Here is an 18,384-nt window from a genome sequence, read left to right on the forward strand (position 1 = left end):
ACAGAATTTTCAGCAAGACAGAAATGTCCTGAGCTGCCCAATATGGTTAGCCCCTCGTAAGGTGGCCAGTGCAACAGAAGAAATAAAATTCAAATATTATTCAATGTTGTGCTCACTTCAGCAGCACACATACTAAATATTATTCAATGTGAAATATTTTAAATAGCCACATGTAGCTACTGGCTACTATGCTGGGGAGTACAAAGTTGGAAGACAAACATTTCCCAGAGAAAACACAAGACAGACATGAATAAGACAGAAAAAGTCAAAGACTAGGAAATCTAACATCTAATTAAGAGAGAAGTTCTAGAAAGAGAAAACAAAAGAGAAAAGAGCAACCTGAGCACAAGGTTTCCAAGATTTGAGTTGATGAACAGAAGGTTCTTTCCGAGTATCTTTAGGGATTTGTGCTCTCTTGCTAGCCCGGATTGTTTCAGCTGTCGGTAATGATTTCTTTTCAATGTTCAACTGGTCCTGCTTTCTCACTGGCCAGCTTCTCCAGGCCCACCTTGTCTTCTTTCTCAAGGAACTCTGCTTCCTTCACATAGTGAACACGAGGACACTCTTGGGCCAGCCATAATTAGCCACTCACTCCGCGCACGTTGATCGCTTCAGCCTGGAATGACTCATCTAGCTCATCCTGAAAATCCCCACTGATCTTTGCAAACCCAGGACACCAGTTTCCCTACAAAGAGACAGAGCTTGGCCTGGGATCAGAGCTCCCCTATTTATCAAATGTGTGATCTGGGCATGTTACCTAATCTCCCTCTCATTTCCTCCTCTGTAAAATGGGAATAATAGTGCTGACCTCACAGGCTTGTTGAATAGTACATGAGTGACTACGCGCAAGCTGCTGAGAACAGCACTGAGAATGGGGGTGCCTGGGGGACTCTCTCAGTTGAGTATCTGACTTGGACTCAGATCGTGATCTCAGGGTCCTGGGACGAAGCCCTGCACTGTGCTCCCTACTCAGGGGGAGTCTGCTTGTCCCTCTGCCCCTTGCTCTGCTCATGTTCTCTCAAATAAATAAAATCTTAAAAAAAAAAAGAAAAAAAAGCATTTCTAATGCAGTAAGTGCCCAGTAAATGTTTGCTATTATTACTATGAAGCTCTCTTCCCTTAGTGGAAGTTATGTACTTTCCCCCCCACCCCCACTTTTTTCCTGGAGCCTAGAATACATCTCTATGGCAGAAATTTCCACATTTCTATATATATAAAACCACATCTCCCTCTCCTAGGCAATGAGCACCTGAGAAAGAATTATATTTTAGTTTTCTTTATATTCGAGAGCAATAGCTAACCTATGCTTGTTAAAGTGCTTAACAAATGCTCAGTCAAGAACTGAACTAGTGAGCAAAGGGAGAAAAGACCCAATTCGAGTGACGAGAAAGAAGAAACTATCACTCGGAAGAACTAAAAGCAGCAAAAGGACTTAGCGAGGAAAGAGAAGCCCAAGTTTATTTCCAAGTTTTCTAGTCTGAGAATCGGAGAGGTCATGTAACTGCTATCCATTCCTTCAACAAATAGACGTGGCAAACATACTATAGCAGTGAAGCTCACAAAGCCCTTGCCTTTATAAAAGTTATATTCTGCTGGGAAGGATCACAGAGTGAACTACGGAAACACACCTTAGGCAGAAGTAAGTGCTGAAAAGGAGAAAAGTCACTAAGGAAAGCTGATCAGGAATGACGGGACTGTGGACAGATTTAAAGTTATAGGAAATCACTTATGTACAGATCTAAGAAACATTCAGAACTATGTGGCTGTTACTAGAGATTAGGTTAAAGATGTGCGAGTTCTCTGCGTAAATAAGGCAAAGTCATCAGCACTTACTTAAGGAATACATCGGAGCAGAAAAGAGTAGAGTCCAAGGAAGGAAAGAATGGTGGGGGAGTGCGTCAGGAGGGATATATGCAACTGGGAAAAATTAGAACAGGAAAGGGCTGAGACACAGCTCAGGGCCGATGCACTAATATTTGTGCAATGCTCGTGAGTGTGCAAGAAAACAGCGTTTACTTCCCGTGTTTCTAGGTTTGAACCTTCAACTGCGCCAAATGTCAGAGGTGAAAGGGTGGGAGACAAGAAGAAAGGCATCAGATGCTTGTAGAGTCAGACAAAATGTTCATGTCTAAAGGCCTGGTGATAGATCATGTGGTTGCTTAATTTAAGGAAATTGACCAATATACCTATGTTCTTAGATAATTTCTCTAGCATCAAGTTGTTTTAAACCCACACTCCACATTCTGGGACACAGAAATGCTTAGTTTATATTAAATGAAGATTTGCCTTTAGTCATAGTTCCTTGGGCGCTAGGGCGGCTCAGTCGGTTAAGCACTTGCCTTCAGCTCGGGTCATGATCTCAAGAGTCCCAGGATCGAGCCCCGCATCAGACTCCCTGCTCAGCATGGGTTCTGCTTTTCCCTCTCCCTCTGCTCCTCCCCCTGCTCAAGCTCTCTCTCTCACTCTCTAACAAATTAACTAAAAATCTTCAAGTCATAGTTCCTGAGACATAACTAAAATGTGCTCTTTAAAAGTGAAGTCATGGGGCGCCTGGGTGGCTCAGTGGGTTAAGCCTCTGCCTCTGGCTCAGGTCATGATCTCAGGGTCCTGGGATCCAGCCCCGCATCAGGCTCTCTGCTTAGCGGGGAGCCTGCTTCCCTCTCTCTGCCTGCCTCTTGGTCTACTTGTGATCTCTCTCTCTGTCAAATAAATAAATAAAATCTTTCAAAATAAATAAATAAAAATAAATAAAATAAAAGTGAAGTAATTAAAAAAAAAAGTCCTTAAAATGTTACCATAGCAGTGTCTGGATTGTAGTCATCAATCTGTTCAAAAGTGTTTATATCTTTATTTCCAAGGGCTATTTGAAGAGCTATGGAATCATCAAAATACCTAGGTTGGTAAGATTAAGGAAAAATGCCTTTATTGACAACTGAATAGTAATGTGTAAGATCGAAAAGTGTAGTCTAGGGACATCTGGATGGCTCAGTTGATTAAGGGACTGCCTTCAGCTCAGGTCATGGTCGCAGGGTCCTGGGATGGAGTCCTGCATTGGGCTCCCTGCTCAGTGGGAAGCCTGCTTCTCCCTCTCCCACTCTCCCTGCTTGTGTTCCCTCTCTTACTGTGTTTCTGTCAAATAAATAAATAAAATAAATTAAAAAAAAAAAAAAAAGTGTATTCTATTGTCACTGCGGGGACTGGCTATTTTTGGAAGCAAAGCCCCAAGTCACAGACTTCCTTCCAAGGGGGAAAGAGAGGGAATCCTCAGCTGGCGTGCTCACACATCCGCAGTGCCCTCCTGGGAAGTGGAGCTTGCTGGCCAAGAAGTGCCACCTTTGGAATGTGTAACTTCAGTGACTGACTCAGTGTGTGTTTCAGTCAAGGCATCCTAAGAAATGAGCACATTATAATGGATGAGCCACAGGTTTAAAAACAAATGGTGCTCTGAATTTGCACCAGCACAGTAACTAAAATGAACAAAACATAAGCTTCACTGTATTAAAAAAAAAAAAAAAAAGGGCAAAAACAATTTGTAGGCTTTTTACTCAGTGCCTCACTAAAAATATCACCATAAAAATATGGAAGTGCAAAATTCTACTATTCTGGTTCAGAAAGGATACCGCCCAGCGTAGCTTAGTGTTTCAGGATCAATGTTGTCTTCGTAAGCATTCAGAGGGAGGAGTTTCCTTTTGATGGGATCAAAAACTAGCTGATAAAGGAAGGTATTGTTGGCTCGAATAAATCCTTTGATGTAATCTTCTGGTACTATTATATTCATCTTAAGATAGTGTCCGATTTTCTTGATGACCTAATAATGGACGTAAAAATATTTACTGGTTATCTGCAAATACGAAATTGGGAATGCAGCGTCACCAAGATCAAATCGTTCACATTATAGGAGGCTGGGCAGTCACAGTATCTATTCATTACATCTGTACCGAAAGCCTCTACTAGCAAGCATGGCCATTTCATATCACTAAAAACTATCTCTGTAACAGTATTTTCCTTGATTTCTCTATAATTAACCCGAAGAATGAACCTGTCAGTTACACACCCAGTTTACATTCCCAGGTGTGACATTAAGACACATTCCTTGCCCTCAAAGTCCCGTTCATCCAAAAAGCAAAATACAAACATACAAAACCTGAGAATTAAAAATGAAGCCAACATTCTAACTTTGGTTAGAGTCACGGATGACTAAAGCTGGTAGTGGTTTAAACACTTCCTCACACACTCAAGCGGAGAGCTGGAGAGCGGAGTCTGGCCCTCGAGCCACTGCTGGTCAGTGCCCGTGGCTCCCTTCCCGGCTCTGCCGCTACCTCTCCTGAGGATCACCCGAGCAGAGCGTGGCTCGGTGGCAAAATGAGCTTCTTCAACATATGCTAGGTTTTTTTTTCTTTTCTTTTCTTTCTTTTTTTTTTGAAGGTAAAGATATCAGAGAAGCGACAGAGTGGTGATGCAGGAGCCTCGGTTTTCCGGAGGACACGGACACGTGCTACTGCGTCAGAGGCAGTAGAGAAGAAACGTGGCGGTCTTCTATCAAGCCATGTGAAAGAGATTTACATAAATGTGCAATTCCAGTCATAATTTTCGCCTTTTCAGAAGACAGGGCTCCGTTTCATTAAAATATCCTATATATGCTAACATGTAATGAATTTATTATTTATTATTTTTAAAGCGACATGTAATGAATTTATTATTTATTATTTTTAAAGCGAATTTATTATTCGCTTTAAAATAGCCAACATTTTATCGGTTTGAATTTGTTATAGCAGCAGCTATAACCCATTTAACAAAAATGTTGCCACCAAGAGATTCGAGTTGAGTGTAAAGGGATCCCGACACCAAAAAATTTGAGAACCACTACTACAGAGAACAGCACAGAAATGGGAAGACTACACATTTTAACATTAATTCTATCTAGGACATTTTGTTCTTAAATCTCTTGATATTGGTCTTCATTTTAAAAAGTTGCCAAAAGCAAAATTCTAGTGTTTTAGTCATTTTGTCCTTTTGAGGACACAATATGGGTTATCGACAGGATAAAATATTTAAAATTTATATTCTGAAGTGGTCACCTAGGATGTAAGAAATGCTCCAGAAGTTCAACAGGACAGTGGGTGACTCACTCTTACCTTCACGATGTCTGGATTATTGGCTAATCTTAGCACTTTGCAGGCCTTCGCTAAGCCGATCCCACGCAATGAGGAGAGGTAGTCACAGCCCGAGAGAATGCACATATAGCGGAACTTCTCTTCTGTGAACACGTCCCCAAGCTGTCTGCACATGCCCAGCCGCGCCTGATCAATCTCTAGTCCATTTCCAAACTGATCCATTTTTAAAATCACCTTCAAAAGGAAGGGAAATTTTTAACACTTATAAGGCTCATTTTAATGTTTCATTATCCAATCCACTGTGATATTCCTAAGAATTCTTTCTTGTTCTTTATCATCGTACTGAGAGAGAAGAGAGATAGGCAAGCCAGATAATTAGTGTGAAATCTGCAAATAAGTTAAACTGAAGCATAGACGATGACAGAGAAGGTCGTGTGCCTGGACTCCCTTGTTCTGACTCTGGGAGAAAGAATGCCCTTTCTGCACCTCTTACCTCTGACACCCAGGGTTGTCATGGCAATCAAACAGCAATTCATACAAAAATCCCTTTTTCTTATCCTTAAAGTAATACATGTTCATCGTAAGAAATTTGGAGAACACGGAAATTCAGGAAGAAGAAAACAGAAGTTGCCTGACATTTCTCATCTGTCACTGTCACCCAGCATTAACCCTTTGACAGATCCTTCTAGACATCTATGAAATATACAGATGATATAAACGACATTGGCAGTAACAAAAATGAGATCATTTTGTGGTTTTGTATCTTAATTCCCCCATTACAATATCGTGATAACATTTTCCATTGAACAGTTTTATACATAATTCTAACTGCAAAGCATCTGGTTGGATAAGTTATTTAACTCACCTAATTGAAAAATGTAAAGCATATACGTTATAGCAAAAATAAGAATAAGTCTGGGGCGCCTGGGTGGCTCAGTGGGTTGAGCCTCTGCCTTCGGCTCAGGTCATGATCTCAGGATCATGGGATCGAGCCCCGCATCAGGCTCTCTGCTCAGCAGGGAGCCTGCTTCCCCCTCTCTCTCTGCCTGCCTCTCTGCCTTACTTGTGATTTCTGTCAAGTAAATAAATAAAAATCCTAAAAAAAAAAAAAAAAAAAAAAAGTATACTCTCTACTGAAGAACTTGGGATAAAACAACAAAACCTTCTAACCTTAAGGGCTTATTCTGAAAAAGTGTCCATATTACACAAATGTCAAGCAGCAAAAACTTCATTTTAAATAAAATAATTATTAGCATCATAAGTAGAGGTTAACGGCAAGTGCTAAATAAAATAGTACTTCCTGGAGAGGAAAAACCTCATTTCCTCACTTTACACCACTGCCAACTGCACAGAAAAGCAGCATATAGTAGCTGGGAGTCAAGTACCTTTTTACAGCCGAAAGCGAGGAGGTCAGAGTCCTCTGTGATTATAGCTTGTACAATACCAGCTTTGTTAAGATAGGCCAGCTGCGCGTCTGCTTCGTACGGAGCCACGAGACAGTCTACTCCCTGGGACCGAGCAGCCTGCCAGAGAGGGTCGGAGTCAATCTCCAGCACGGCATCTAGAAAGCACTCGACAACTTCCCATCTCATCACCAGCCCACATGTACTTGCTCATGATATTTTCAGAAATCATTTCCTTCGGTGTAAGTTTTTCTACTTCAAGGCCTAGCACATGTTGAACTAATCATACAGCCACAATGCTACAATCATATAGCCATCTTTTTTAAAAAATCAATGTATAGGAGAAAATACTGCTGTACATTCAGAGGAAGAAAAACAATTACAAGCCAGAAACTTAATTATTTCAAACAGTAGAAAGCTTGCATCTTAAGATGCCTAGGCTCTGAAAGCTTACAGGACATTTGTTTGGAGCTCTGGATATATTTTCCCCGTAAAAACATTTTCTTTTCAGACTACAAAAGTCTATACTACACTGTTTTGATAAAACTACAAATCACTGGGCGCCTGGGTGGCTCATTGGGTTAAGCCTCTGCCTTCGGCTCAGGTCATGATCTCAGGGTCATGGGATCAAGTCCCGCATCAGGAGGGACATCAGCAGGGAGCCTGTTTCTCCCCCTCTCTCTGCCTACTTGTGATCTCTGTCTGTCAAATAAATAAATAAATAAATAAATATTTTAAAAAAACAAAAACAAAAAAAACCCCCTACAAATCACGTATTTATTTTCCCATGTTTACTAAGCCATTTGAACAGAAGCCTGAAGCAGGGGACCTGTGGGCTGGGGCTGCCAGCCGTGCAAAGATCTACGGTGGTAAGAAGCTTCCATGCAGAAGCAGGCTGAGGAGACTAGGGGTCTGAGAGGTCCTGAGCCAGTGAGGCTGGTCTGACAGATCCCATGGCCATCAGGAGTGAGGGTGTTAAGTGTTGACGACTACATGGCAGCGGGATAAGGCTGGCCCTCCAAGAACCATCCCTTCCCTCTCTACAGAAGAAGGTGCCCACCGAGCTCAAATACCTAAAAGGGAGGGCATCCCTTAGTCCTCAGGATTTCTCCCTTGGAGACTGTTGGACTCCTTTGCTCTGTTGAAAGACGCTGCTCTCTTCCTTCTGAGACTGGCACTTCCTTCAAGTTAGGCCTAGAATAATCTCCCTCCCTTTGCTTTCTTGCTCCCCCATCAGTAAATGACTCATAATTAGTTTTGATGAACTTAGCCATGTTACTTTGGCTTTCTCATTTGGCTTACTTTAATAACTTCGTGGGCCATCACATGTGTGATATTGACAGAACGGGTAAAACATTCTCTGGCTTCTGAGACTTTGCCCTCACGAAGAAGCTGCTTTCCCTTAAGAAGATTGGCTTGTCGTCTTCTGCAAGGGGAAAAAAATATCAAGAGGCTGACTCAAGAAACCATAATAAAACGGTAATTCAAGAAATTTTCCTGGGCAGGGGGGTGCAAGTTTGACTCATCTGATAGTGTTTACCAGGTCCCTGAGAACATGAACCCAGATCTTCTGGGCTTCTAGGTAAAAGGAACATAAGTGATTTATAATATACAGGTACACAAGCTTATCCTCAGACTTCCACAGAAATGCTTTATGTCGAAAGAAAATGGAGTAACTAAGACACTTAAGAAAATGTGAATCAAGGCTTTCACACCATCAAAACGAACTTTCAGGCATAAAGATGTCCAGTTATCAACATATGAAGAACTTGAGAAATACTTCCTGTGAGCTTGTGGGATCTACTAGAACTAATTTCAGAAAAACCCAAAGTAACATCTGCGTAAGAACGCTCTATAACAATCAAGAATGTGGTAATCTGTAGAACTAATACTAAATACGGTTAAACAGGGAGACAGTGACAGCACACATTCTGACAATACAGTACTACTAATTTTAAAATGGGAAGAGAGGAAGAAAGAAAGACATTTTAACTGTTTTCAATAATTGTATTGGTAATGGTAGTATCAGTATTTTATTCTTTTGTTGTTTGAATCTATTGTTGAGTGTAACAAAATACTTATTTTGGGATAAGACAAATGAGTCATTATTAGATACTGTAACTTCATCGCCCCTGTGTCCTTGAAAATAAAGTTCTCCATATGGAAGAAAGGAGATAAAGATGCACCACAGCCGTGAGTTGAACCAGAAGAATCAGTCAGAACCCACGAGGTTTTGATCTTTAAGTAAGTGCACGCACACACAAACACACACATTCCCTAGTCCCACTTTTAGACGGGGCTCCACAGATGAAGAGACCTGGAGAAAAGGATTTTAAGTGCCTCTCTCAATGGCACAGGGAAAGCTGATTCTACAAAGACAAAAAGAGTTCATGGGTCAGAGATATATAGTTGTAACTTTTTGTTGTTGTTGTTTTTTTTGCCGTTTTTGAGCTTAGCAAGAGAAAATAATAATCTGAAATTAGAATTAAGAACATGGCGTGGGATACCCAGATGGGATCTGGTTTGGCTTAGTCCCTTAGCCATACTAGCTTGGAACTGTCACCTACCCTTTTGGAACTAACCTAGAACCTACTAACTTTTTATTAAGAGTATATTTAGTAAACTGTCTTTATAATAGAATGTGGGCTCAGACAATTTCAGATATACCTTTGCAAATAAAATTTTTAAAGTTCTGGCTTTAAGAATCAGAGCCTCCAGGGGCAACTGGGTGGCTTAGTTGTTAAGTGTTTGCCTTTGGCTCAAGTCATGATCCCAGGGTCCTGGAATCAAGCCCAGTATCAGGCTCCCTGCTCAGCAGGAAGCCTGCTTCTCCCTCTCCCACTCCCCCGCTTGTGTTCCTTCTCTCGCTGTGCCTCCCTCTGCCTCTCTTCCTCCACTCAAGTACACATGTTCTCTCAAATAAATAAATCTTAAAACACACACACATACACACATACACACACAGTAATGTGTTCTTTTTAAGTGGCAAACCTAAAAAAACCAATGATGTAGTAAAGCTGAATAAATAAAAATACAGTAATGTAGTATGAATGTAGTAACGGTGAATAAATTAAAAAAAAGTAGAAACAGAAAAGTTATGGGTATGCTAATATCAGAATAGACTTTAGGAAAAAAAAAAGCATAACTAGAGATTAAAAGAGTCACTACGTATTGTTTCAGTTACCACAAAAATGTAACTAATTCTAAACTTGAATGCAACCAATAAAATCACTTCAAAATAAACAAAAGTGGACAGAACTAGAAGGTAAAAATGACAAATCCAGTACCAAATTTTAACATACTATTCTTGGTAATTTATGACACAAAACAGTAAAGATACAGATTTGAACACCATAATCAATAAGCTTGACTGACTGGTTTATATACAATCTTCCTCTTAATAACTGGAGAATACACATTCCTTTCCAGCACACATGGAACATTTAAAGAAATTTGTTCAAGTACTAGGCTATAAAGCAAGCCTCAACAAATTAAAATTTAAAAAAAACTGGTATACAGACTACAGCATCAGACCTTAATGCAATTAAATTAGAGAGTGAATAGAGAATCAACTTACTCTCTTCTAGACTTTTCCACTTCCTTTTTAGAAGGTAAAGTACATCCATCAAACACAAGAATGGGCTTGATCCCATGAGAGAGCAACATATTTACAAATTTCATACAAAATCCTACATACCTGTGAAAATAGAGAAAAATGCATTTAGGTGCAGGACACCTTGTAAGGTAATACTCTTGCTTTTTTTTTTTAAAGTTTTTATTTATTTATGTGAGAGAGCACGAGAGGGAGACTGTCCATGGAGCTGGGAGCCCAATGAGGGACTCAGATCCCAGAACTCTGGGATCATGACCTGAGCCGAAGGCAGTAGCTTAACCAACTGAGACCCCCAGGCGCCCCTACTCTTGCTCTTTTTAAAACCAGATGAGACAGATTATGAAAAGAGGAAGTTTTTATTATTCATTTTTTTTTTTTTTAGCAAATGCTTTCACAGGAAATAAAAACTCTAATTTAGACTTGGGTTCAAATCCTGCCTTGGATCCTATGGTCTGTGACAGCTGGTGAGTTATTTGACGCTGTAAATCCTGCTTTTATCTGCAGATGAAAAGGCTTTGACATCTCTTCCAGTTCTGATATTTTGTGCTTCCAAATCTTGCCCTTTTCCCCTATATATATATACATATTTTTTTGCTTCGAAAAATTTCCAATCTACTGAAAATTTGAAAGAATGGTACAATAAATATCGGATTCCTCCAACAATACATGATCGCACCCGAGGTACTTAAAATCAATAAAATATCATCCAATATACAGTGTATATTAAACTTTGTCCAAGTGCCCGGTATTTCTTAAAACCAGCGGTGTCCTGGTAAAGGTTTAACAGCCAGTTCCAGGGGAAGGGGCGCCTGCTCCCTAGCATTTGTCAATTTCCCTGACACGAATATGTTACAATGGTGAATAAACCACCAACGTGGGGTCACCAAAGGCTGGACGGAGAGAAGGTGTTATACAGCAAACTCGCATGAGCTGGCTCCAGCACAACGTTGCTCATCACCCCACCACCCCAACAGTCTAGGGTCCAGACAAGGATCTGTAGCACGTTTTATTCCAGCAACGCAATTAACAAAAAGAGCCACATTACAACTTCCCTCATTTAGAAAGAAAAGGATTCTTTAACTAACAGAAATAGACATAATATTAAAAGATAATCTTTTAAAGCACATACACTCATCTTAATGCAAGACTCATTGTGTGGTCCTTCTTTTTATTTGTAAACCAGCAGCAACAGACACGAATTGGTCTACAGAATAGTGACTTTGTGCTAATTCTGGGCCTACTAGTGAAGTATCATGTAAAAAGCAGGGGAAAGCCAATACAAAACCATAATAAATCTCAAAGGAAATTCACATATTTTTTTCACCAGACAGAACCCAAACATCAGACCCCTGTTGCCGAAATCTTTCCAGGTCAGCGTATTAGATCTATCTCGTTCCTTATAATGGTCATAACGGCTTATCATACACTTATCCCAATTTTCTCACCTTTTCTGGTTAATATCCCCATCCAAAGGTGGATAAGAAAGAAAAAGTAAACTGTATCAAATGTGACTTATTAGTTGCTGTGAGGAAAAAAAAAAAAATTAAAGTCCACAGTACTTTGTAGGAAGTCCTGAAGCTTTTTAGTTCAATAAATTACTACAGAGCAGGTCTGGGGAATGCATCAATGACATTTCTAATAAAGGATGTTTTCCGTATTTTGCACAATTCTTCCAATTAATCAAATCTCAGAATCCCCAAGATTACAAAAAACTAGAGAAAGTTCTTCCCCTGTGAAGAGCTATTTAAAGAAACACTACAGGTAGGGGCGCCTGGGTGGCTCAGTGGGTTAAGCCGCTGCCTTCGGCTCGGGTCATGATCTCAGGGTCCTGGGATCGAGTCCCGCATCGGGCTCTCTGCTCAGCGGGGAGCCTGCTTCCTCCTCTCTCTCTCTATCTGCCTCTCCGTCTACTTGTGATCTGTGTCTGTCAAATAAATAAATAAAATCTTAAAAAAAAAAATAAAAAAAAAAACCACTACAGGTAGAATGAAAAACTTGCAGTCTTCAGCTACCTGCAGTTACTCAAATTCAGTGGCAGAAAAGACATGGACTTTAAAAAAAAAAAAAAAAAAAATGAAACCAGCAGATGGAGTGGCAGCAGGGCCCGGACTCCTTCAGATCCCACATGTACTGTCTGGTCCAGGTCACGTCTGGTCAAATTAATTGGAGAAGAATAAAAGCCCGAAACATTCACCATTCAATAAAGCCTTTCCCTCTTTCCTCCAGGAAACAAACAGCATTAATACATTTTACCTATTTTTCATTGTGATTAAGTAAGTCACATTAAGGATCTGGGAGCCTTTCCTCTAGGAGATAAATTACATATTGCAAAAAAGAAAATTCACAATAGTGATCACATAGCTCTGGTAAATCTCTGCTCTGAAATTATACTTGCTTCTTTTTCTAATGTTTCTATATTAGAAAATAGAGAAGATATTAGTCCATGGAACTTGCCTCAGATGAGGTCACAGTTGTGACTGGATATCAGCAAGACCCACCACTCTAGGCCCCAAGTACAGTAAAGGGGAGTCAGAACATCTCGTCCTTTTGAAGCAAATGTTTGTTTTGCAAACAGGGCTCAGTTTCTTAGGTAAAAAATAAAAGACACAGTCCTTGGTTTTTGTCTCTCGGTGTCTTGATACTACATCCTAGAATGAAGTTGTTCCTGATTTGGCAATGTCGTCAGTTTCACTTCTTGATAAACCAGGCACTGAATGAAAATGATCCCAATATAAGTCTGATTCTTAGTTGGCAAAGAATTAATACGAGGTCCCAACTTACTTATCAGTAGGTTCACCTTTGGCTAGTTTCTCAGCACAAGCAATAGCTCCTTTGTGAAGCCAGCAATACGTATCCACAGCTACTACCTGTCCTTTATACTTCCTCACGTGGATGGGTTCAGAAGCTTCCTTGATAAACTGCAGTAGTCCGTGTATCCCCATAGCGCCAACTATGTGATGTGAGAGGAGAAAGGAAAAACAGCAATATTTAGACCAAAATACATTTACTCAAAAGTTTGAGAAAAATAAGAAAAAGAGCTTGGAAATGGATAGAGCAACTGTTACTGCTTGATATTTGAGAATCACTGCTCTTCAATACGTTAACTGGGCTCCTCTCTGCCTGGAAGTTCCAGTCCACGGGATTTATGCTAATGTCAACTGACAGTTCCACAATGGTTTATTCTTTCCAAGTGCTTTCCCCCTTGGAATCCAGACGTGCATTCTAAGCCTAGGCACACAGCAAGTGCTAAAAGCACTGGAATCTCTCTCTCTCCAGAAAGGCATTGTTAAGATCTATGTCCTTCTAGCCAGGAAGAAGCCTGGAAGTCCTTCTTTACAGAAATTCTGGAGCTGGCTCACGCCTTTCTGAAGCACTACTGCTGACCCTTTGAACAAGGAGGGGGTTGTATGCTTCCACCCCCACCAGCAGAAAATCCATATATGATTTGTGACTCCCCCAAAACTTAACTATTAATAGCCAGAAGCTTACCAATTTCATAAACTCGGTTAACACATATTTTGTACGTTATGTGTATTATACACTGTATTCTTTAAACAAAGTAAGCCAGAGAGAGAAGAAAATGGCATTAAGAAAATCACAAGGAAAATACATTTATAGTACTGTACTGCATTAGTTGAAAAAAAAATCCACGAATCCGTGGATTCTAACCTCACAGTTCTAACCCCTGTGGTTCAAGGGTCAGCCCCACTCCTCAAGATAAAAAGTAAAAGCAATGGGGCTGAACAGCTGCTTAGCATTTCATAACATAAACCCCTCCCAGCAAAAATTAAGTGGGGGGGGCGGGGCGGAGACAAGAAAGAACAGGTAAGAAGTCAGCCTCACCTGGATACTGTATCAAAGCTCTGAGCTCTAGGACAGCAGCGCATTCGCCAGGTCCTGGAGCCAGGTGGGGGGTTCTGGCTCTTAAATACCGCGGGTAACTCGCATGCACGTGTTCTCAAGCCACAGCTGGAGAAAGGCAATTAGCCTCCTACCTCTCAGATAATGCCTCTAAAAAGAGTTTCCTTCCCCTTCGAGGGAAACTGACGTAGTACACACCTTGGGAAACGTCTCCTCTAAGCTAGGTAAATACGCTCGCCTAAACGTCTCCTCTTCAGCGGAGCGGAATGACCCGGGGCCACACGGCGGGCATCATCTCAGGGCGCCTGCCCGCCACACGCTAGGTACGACCACACCGGCGACCTCCCCGCTTCACTCCTGTCCACCGGCCGTGCACGAGTGTCCCGCAAGCCCATTCCAGGAGACAGGTTTCCTTTCGCCTGCAAGACATCAAGAAGAAAATTCGCTTTTCCTCATTTAAGAGTCGGCGCTGCACGGGAAAACGGGGCTGCTAGCTTGGGCAGCAGCCCTGCAGGAGTCCGGCGGGCGGGAGCCTGCGCCCGCGGACCGTCCCGCGCTCGGGGCAGCCTCGGCCGGGCCTGCAGCGCGACTCGGAATCCTGCGGCGGGGGCGGGAAGACCCCGCCGGACCCCCTCCTCCCGGTCCCGGGCGACCAGAGTCCCGAGGGGACGCCACCCTGGGCCCACGCGCAGCCCGCTCCGCTCCCTTCCCGGGAACGGTTCTCCCCGTCCGCTGCAGCGCGGGTGAGCACAGGGTCCGAAACTGCTCCCGACGCCCCCAGCTCACCTGGGCCAGAGCGCCCCAGGCGGGCGGCGCCGAACACCGGGAGCCGGGTGGCAACCGCGCACCGAGGGCTTTTCAATTTGCGCGGGAGAGCCCGAGGTCCCGCCCCAGCGGAAGTGACTCCAGAGCGCCCTCCGCGACGCCGGCTCCGCTTCTCGCGACCTCCGCTTCCGGGACCTGAGTCCCGCTCCTCGCCGGACGCCATGGTGGCCGCGGCTCTGCGACGCCTGCCGCCGCACCTGCCTGCATACCGCGCGGCCTTCGGAAGGCGCCGGCGGAGCTGGAGCAGCTGGCCCACGGGAAACGGCGCCCGGAAGTTGGTCGTTTTCGCTCTCGCCGGGGCTGCTGGGAGTTGTAGTTCTCCGCTGAAGGCGGCCTCAAGTCAGGGCTGCGGTGGTTTAAGGAGCGCCATCGCGCGTTTGTGTGGGTTTTTTAAAACAACCTGAAAGATCACTACTGCAAATTAGTCCCTTAGTCACTGCGGTGTGCACTTGACCCCAAGGCTCTCCAGAGACCCCTGCGCGGCGGGCTTCAGGGAAACAGAAGGTACGGCTTGAGTTATAATATTCTATGGACCCTTCCCGGAGACTTTGGGAGGGGAGAGGGGCGGTTAGTAAGGAATTCAGCTAGGAAGTGACAGAGTCGCTCCTGGACCCCACTCGTGAGCCTTCCTCTCTGCGGGGCCTCATCTTTGTCCCAGAAAGGCTTGAACAAAACACTTAAGTAGCTCCCAGCAGCTCAAGGCCACATCCCCAGGATGCCCTTGGCCACCTTTAACGTGCCTGCCTGATGAACCTCAAGGCTGCGACAGAAGTTACTTTGACCCAGCCAACACCCGATGGCAGGGTCTTGTCTCCCAGAGTCTGTAGGATGGTAGGAGCCCGTCTTCTGCACTCGCTGGTTCACGCTCCCAGGTGACATTCCCTTCTTTTTGTCAGTTTCACCTCCTTGAATCGGCTGAGCCTTCATTCCGCCCCTGCCGCTCCGCCATTCCCTCTCTAAAACAACCCTCCCCCTGCCCACCTCAGTACAAACCAGTTAAGAGCAGGACTGGTGTTCCCTGTTGCAATAGTGTATCACTGATTAAAACTGTCCTTACCGCTTTACCTAGCGTCCACCTTCATTCATCTTTGACCTAAATGGGGTCGGAGGGGGCAGGCTTTGTAGCCAAATAATGAGAATGAGCCCTATGGTGCACAGACTTGAAAGACGTTTCAGACTCTGGTGGTCACAGGGGTGAGGCTTCCTGTCCTCAAGATGCTCTAGACCTTGTATCTGTCCTCTTTCCTTAAGGATATTGTGATAAAGAAATTTGGGGAAGAACCTCAGACCAGACCAGGGAGTGTGTTCTGGGCCCAGGGATGAGCAGGAATGATGACTCCTACTCAAAGTGCTGAAGGGAAAGAAGCTTGTTTAAAAAAAAAAAAAATGCTCCCCATTTCACGATCTGTACGTTTCTCTTATGCTTCTTTTAAAGTCTTTTCATGATTGGTTTAACATCTATCAAAACACATTTTACCTTAGAAATTGTTGGAACAGTGCCACTCTTGGGTTCTGTGCTCAATGGGTATAGGGCTGCCTCCTCCCCAGGTCTGGTCGTTAGAGCTGAGGCTAGCAGAGCTATCTTCCCTTGTGCTTCCAACGGCGATGGGTAGACCGCACCCTGGGCCAGCTTGGAACTGACCACAGGGTTCGGTGTGGGACAGTTCCCAACTGCAGGAGGGGAAAGAGGATCTTAAGTGTGGGCGAGGCGTGTGTGTAGAAAACTGTTCTTATACTCATTGGACTGCCCAGCTGTGGTCCAACCAAGAATCTGCCACATTTGGGGTTCTTAGGAAGGAACCCAGACCTTGGAAAGATGCCCAGTTCCATGGAATCCGTCATGAAGCGAACACAGGAGGTTGCTGTGCTACGAACAGTCCATACCTTTACTGCTAATTTGACTCTCAAGTGTCAGACTGGATTCTCTGCTGCAGCATTTGAAGCCTGGAATTTTAGAAAACACCAGTTACATTTTACTGAACAGAATCTTTTGACTTTTTGGGAGGATAGAACCATTTGAGTCAATTCAGGCACTGACATGTGTTAGGTGTCCCTGTCATACGAGGTGGTATGTGGAACACAAAGAAATTGTCCCTGTCCTCAAGCAAGTTAGGCTCTGATTATACAGGTAAAACATGTATCCTTTAAAAAGTCAAAGAACAAATCATGGTGGTGTGTTGTTAAATTCTGCAATGAGTGGTACAGCCCCGAAGTTCTTAGCTGAAGACTATTTTTTGAAGTTTTCCCTAAATGCACCCAAACAACCTACAATGACCCCTTCACCCTGACATATCTCATGTTCTGTATTTTAATCGATTTTGTCCCTAGATTTAGCAAATACAGACCCAGTTAAATTTGAATTTCAAACAAGCCAAAGATACATTTTTAGTATGTCTAGGCAATACTTGGGACATACTAAAAAAAAATCCATGTTTATCTGAAATTCAAATTTGACTTGGTATTCTGTATTTTTATCTGGAAACCTTACCTTGGGGGCAAGGATTAAGTCTCCTAATTTTCATATCCCTGATGTTTAGCTCTGGTGCTGATAAAAAAATGTCAGAATTTGTGGACTAACAAATGAATGTCTTAGGTACAGCACTATGCATTCTAGATTTTTCTGGGCAGCTCTGATTTTTAATTTGTTGAAAGGTCATGCAATCCCAGTTTTAATTTGGAAAATACTACCTCTGTGGTTATGGAGTCAAGTTTTCTAAAATGCAGAACAGGGGTGATCATTCAGGGCCCTTCTGGGATGCCCCTCCACCTTTGTCTGATTTCAGGCAGGGTGTTAGAGCAACAGCTGAAGAGCATGTGCCCCCCCGAACCCGCACACTTAGACAAAAATAAGCATTTTCCAAGAAAAGAGGTGGAAACGGGTTCTTTTTCTTGGCAGGATGGGAGGCTTTTGCTCAACACCAAATTTCCTTCCATGCCATGGAGACCTGGAACCGGGAATGACCTGAAGTGCTGGGAAGGTCAGCGTTCTTTGTCATAGAGTTGCGGGGACCGCGTTTTCACTTCACTTCTCTGTTGAGCTCCACACGAACGTGTGAGAAGCAGGATGCTTACCGTGTAAGGGTGAAGAGGATAAGCAACAGTGTGGTTGTTGTATAGACATGGAACTGATGAGGGGAACAAAGGCCAAAAAAAAACCCAAAAGAGTCACTTAAATTAAAATCTCCTTCCAGCTTGCAGCCCAGAGACAGATCCCTGAAACACTCAGAATGTGACCTTCCTCAAGGAATTTTTGGCTGCCTGAGGGCCTTTATGTTTAAAAGGAACCTTATCTTTTTTTTTTTTAAGTTATTTATTTATTTATTTATTTATTTATTTATTTATTTGACGGATAGAGATCACAAGTAGGCAGAAGTAGGCAGAGAGTCAGACAAAGAGAGAGGAGGAAGCAGGCTCCCTGCTGAGCAGAGAGCCCGATGTGGGACTCGATCCCAGGACCCCGGGATCATGACCTGGGCCGAAGGCAGAGGCTTAACCCACTGAGCCACCCAGGCGCCCTAAAAGGAACCTTATCTTGGTAGCAGCTGGACCCTCAAAGTCCGGAAAGCCT

At 43.1% G+C, this 18,384-nt stretch overlaps 1 protein-coding gene across 5 annotated transcripts in view; it reads right to left on the reverse strand.

Annotated features, from left to right (window-relative positions):
- EXO1 (exonuclease 1) overlaps positions 1–14,801 on the reverse strand; it is a 35,243-nt gene extending 20,442 nt beyond the window's left edge. Inside the window, exons 1-8 of one of the 5 annotated variants that reach the window (XM_032862927.1) lie at positions 14,778–14,801; positions 12,912–13,080; positions 10,095–10,214; positions 7,820–7,943; positions 6,500–6,637; positions 5,136–5,348; positions 3,621–3,808; positions 2,796–2,892 (exon numbers count right to left, since the gene is read on the reverse strand). In XM_032862927.1, coding sequence (XP_032718818.1) covers positions 2,796–2,892; positions 3,621–3,808; positions 5,136–5,348; positions 6,500–6,637; positions 7,820–7,943; positions 10,095–10,214; positions 12,912–13,072 — 1,041 coding nt within the window. In that variant the 5' untranslated portion in view covers positions 13,073–13,080; positions 14,778–14,801. Of the gene's footprint in view, positions 1–2,795; positions 2,893–3,620; positions 3,809–5,135; positions 5,349–6,499; positions 6,638–7,819; positions 7,944–10,094; positions 10,215–11,575; positions 11,732–12,911; positions 13,081–13,973; positions 14,085–14,189; positions 14,310–14,777 lie in introns of those variants that run through there. The other 4 variants (XM_032862928.1, XM_032862925.1, XM_032862926.1 and 1 more) reach the window with 4 other exon arrangements.
- Between the last annotated feature and the right edge of the window lie 3,583 nt (positions 14,802–18,384).

Source organism: Lontra canadensis, unplaced genomic scaffold (genome assembly GCF_010015895.1).
Source record: "Lontra canadensis isolate GAN:19392208 unplaced genomic scaffold, GSC_riverotter_1.0 scaffold24, whole genome shotgun sequence".
In the NCBI taxonomy this organism is placed as follows: domain Eukaryota; kingdom Metazoa; phylum Chordata; class Mammalia; order Carnivora; family Mustelidae; genus Lontra; species Lontra canadensis.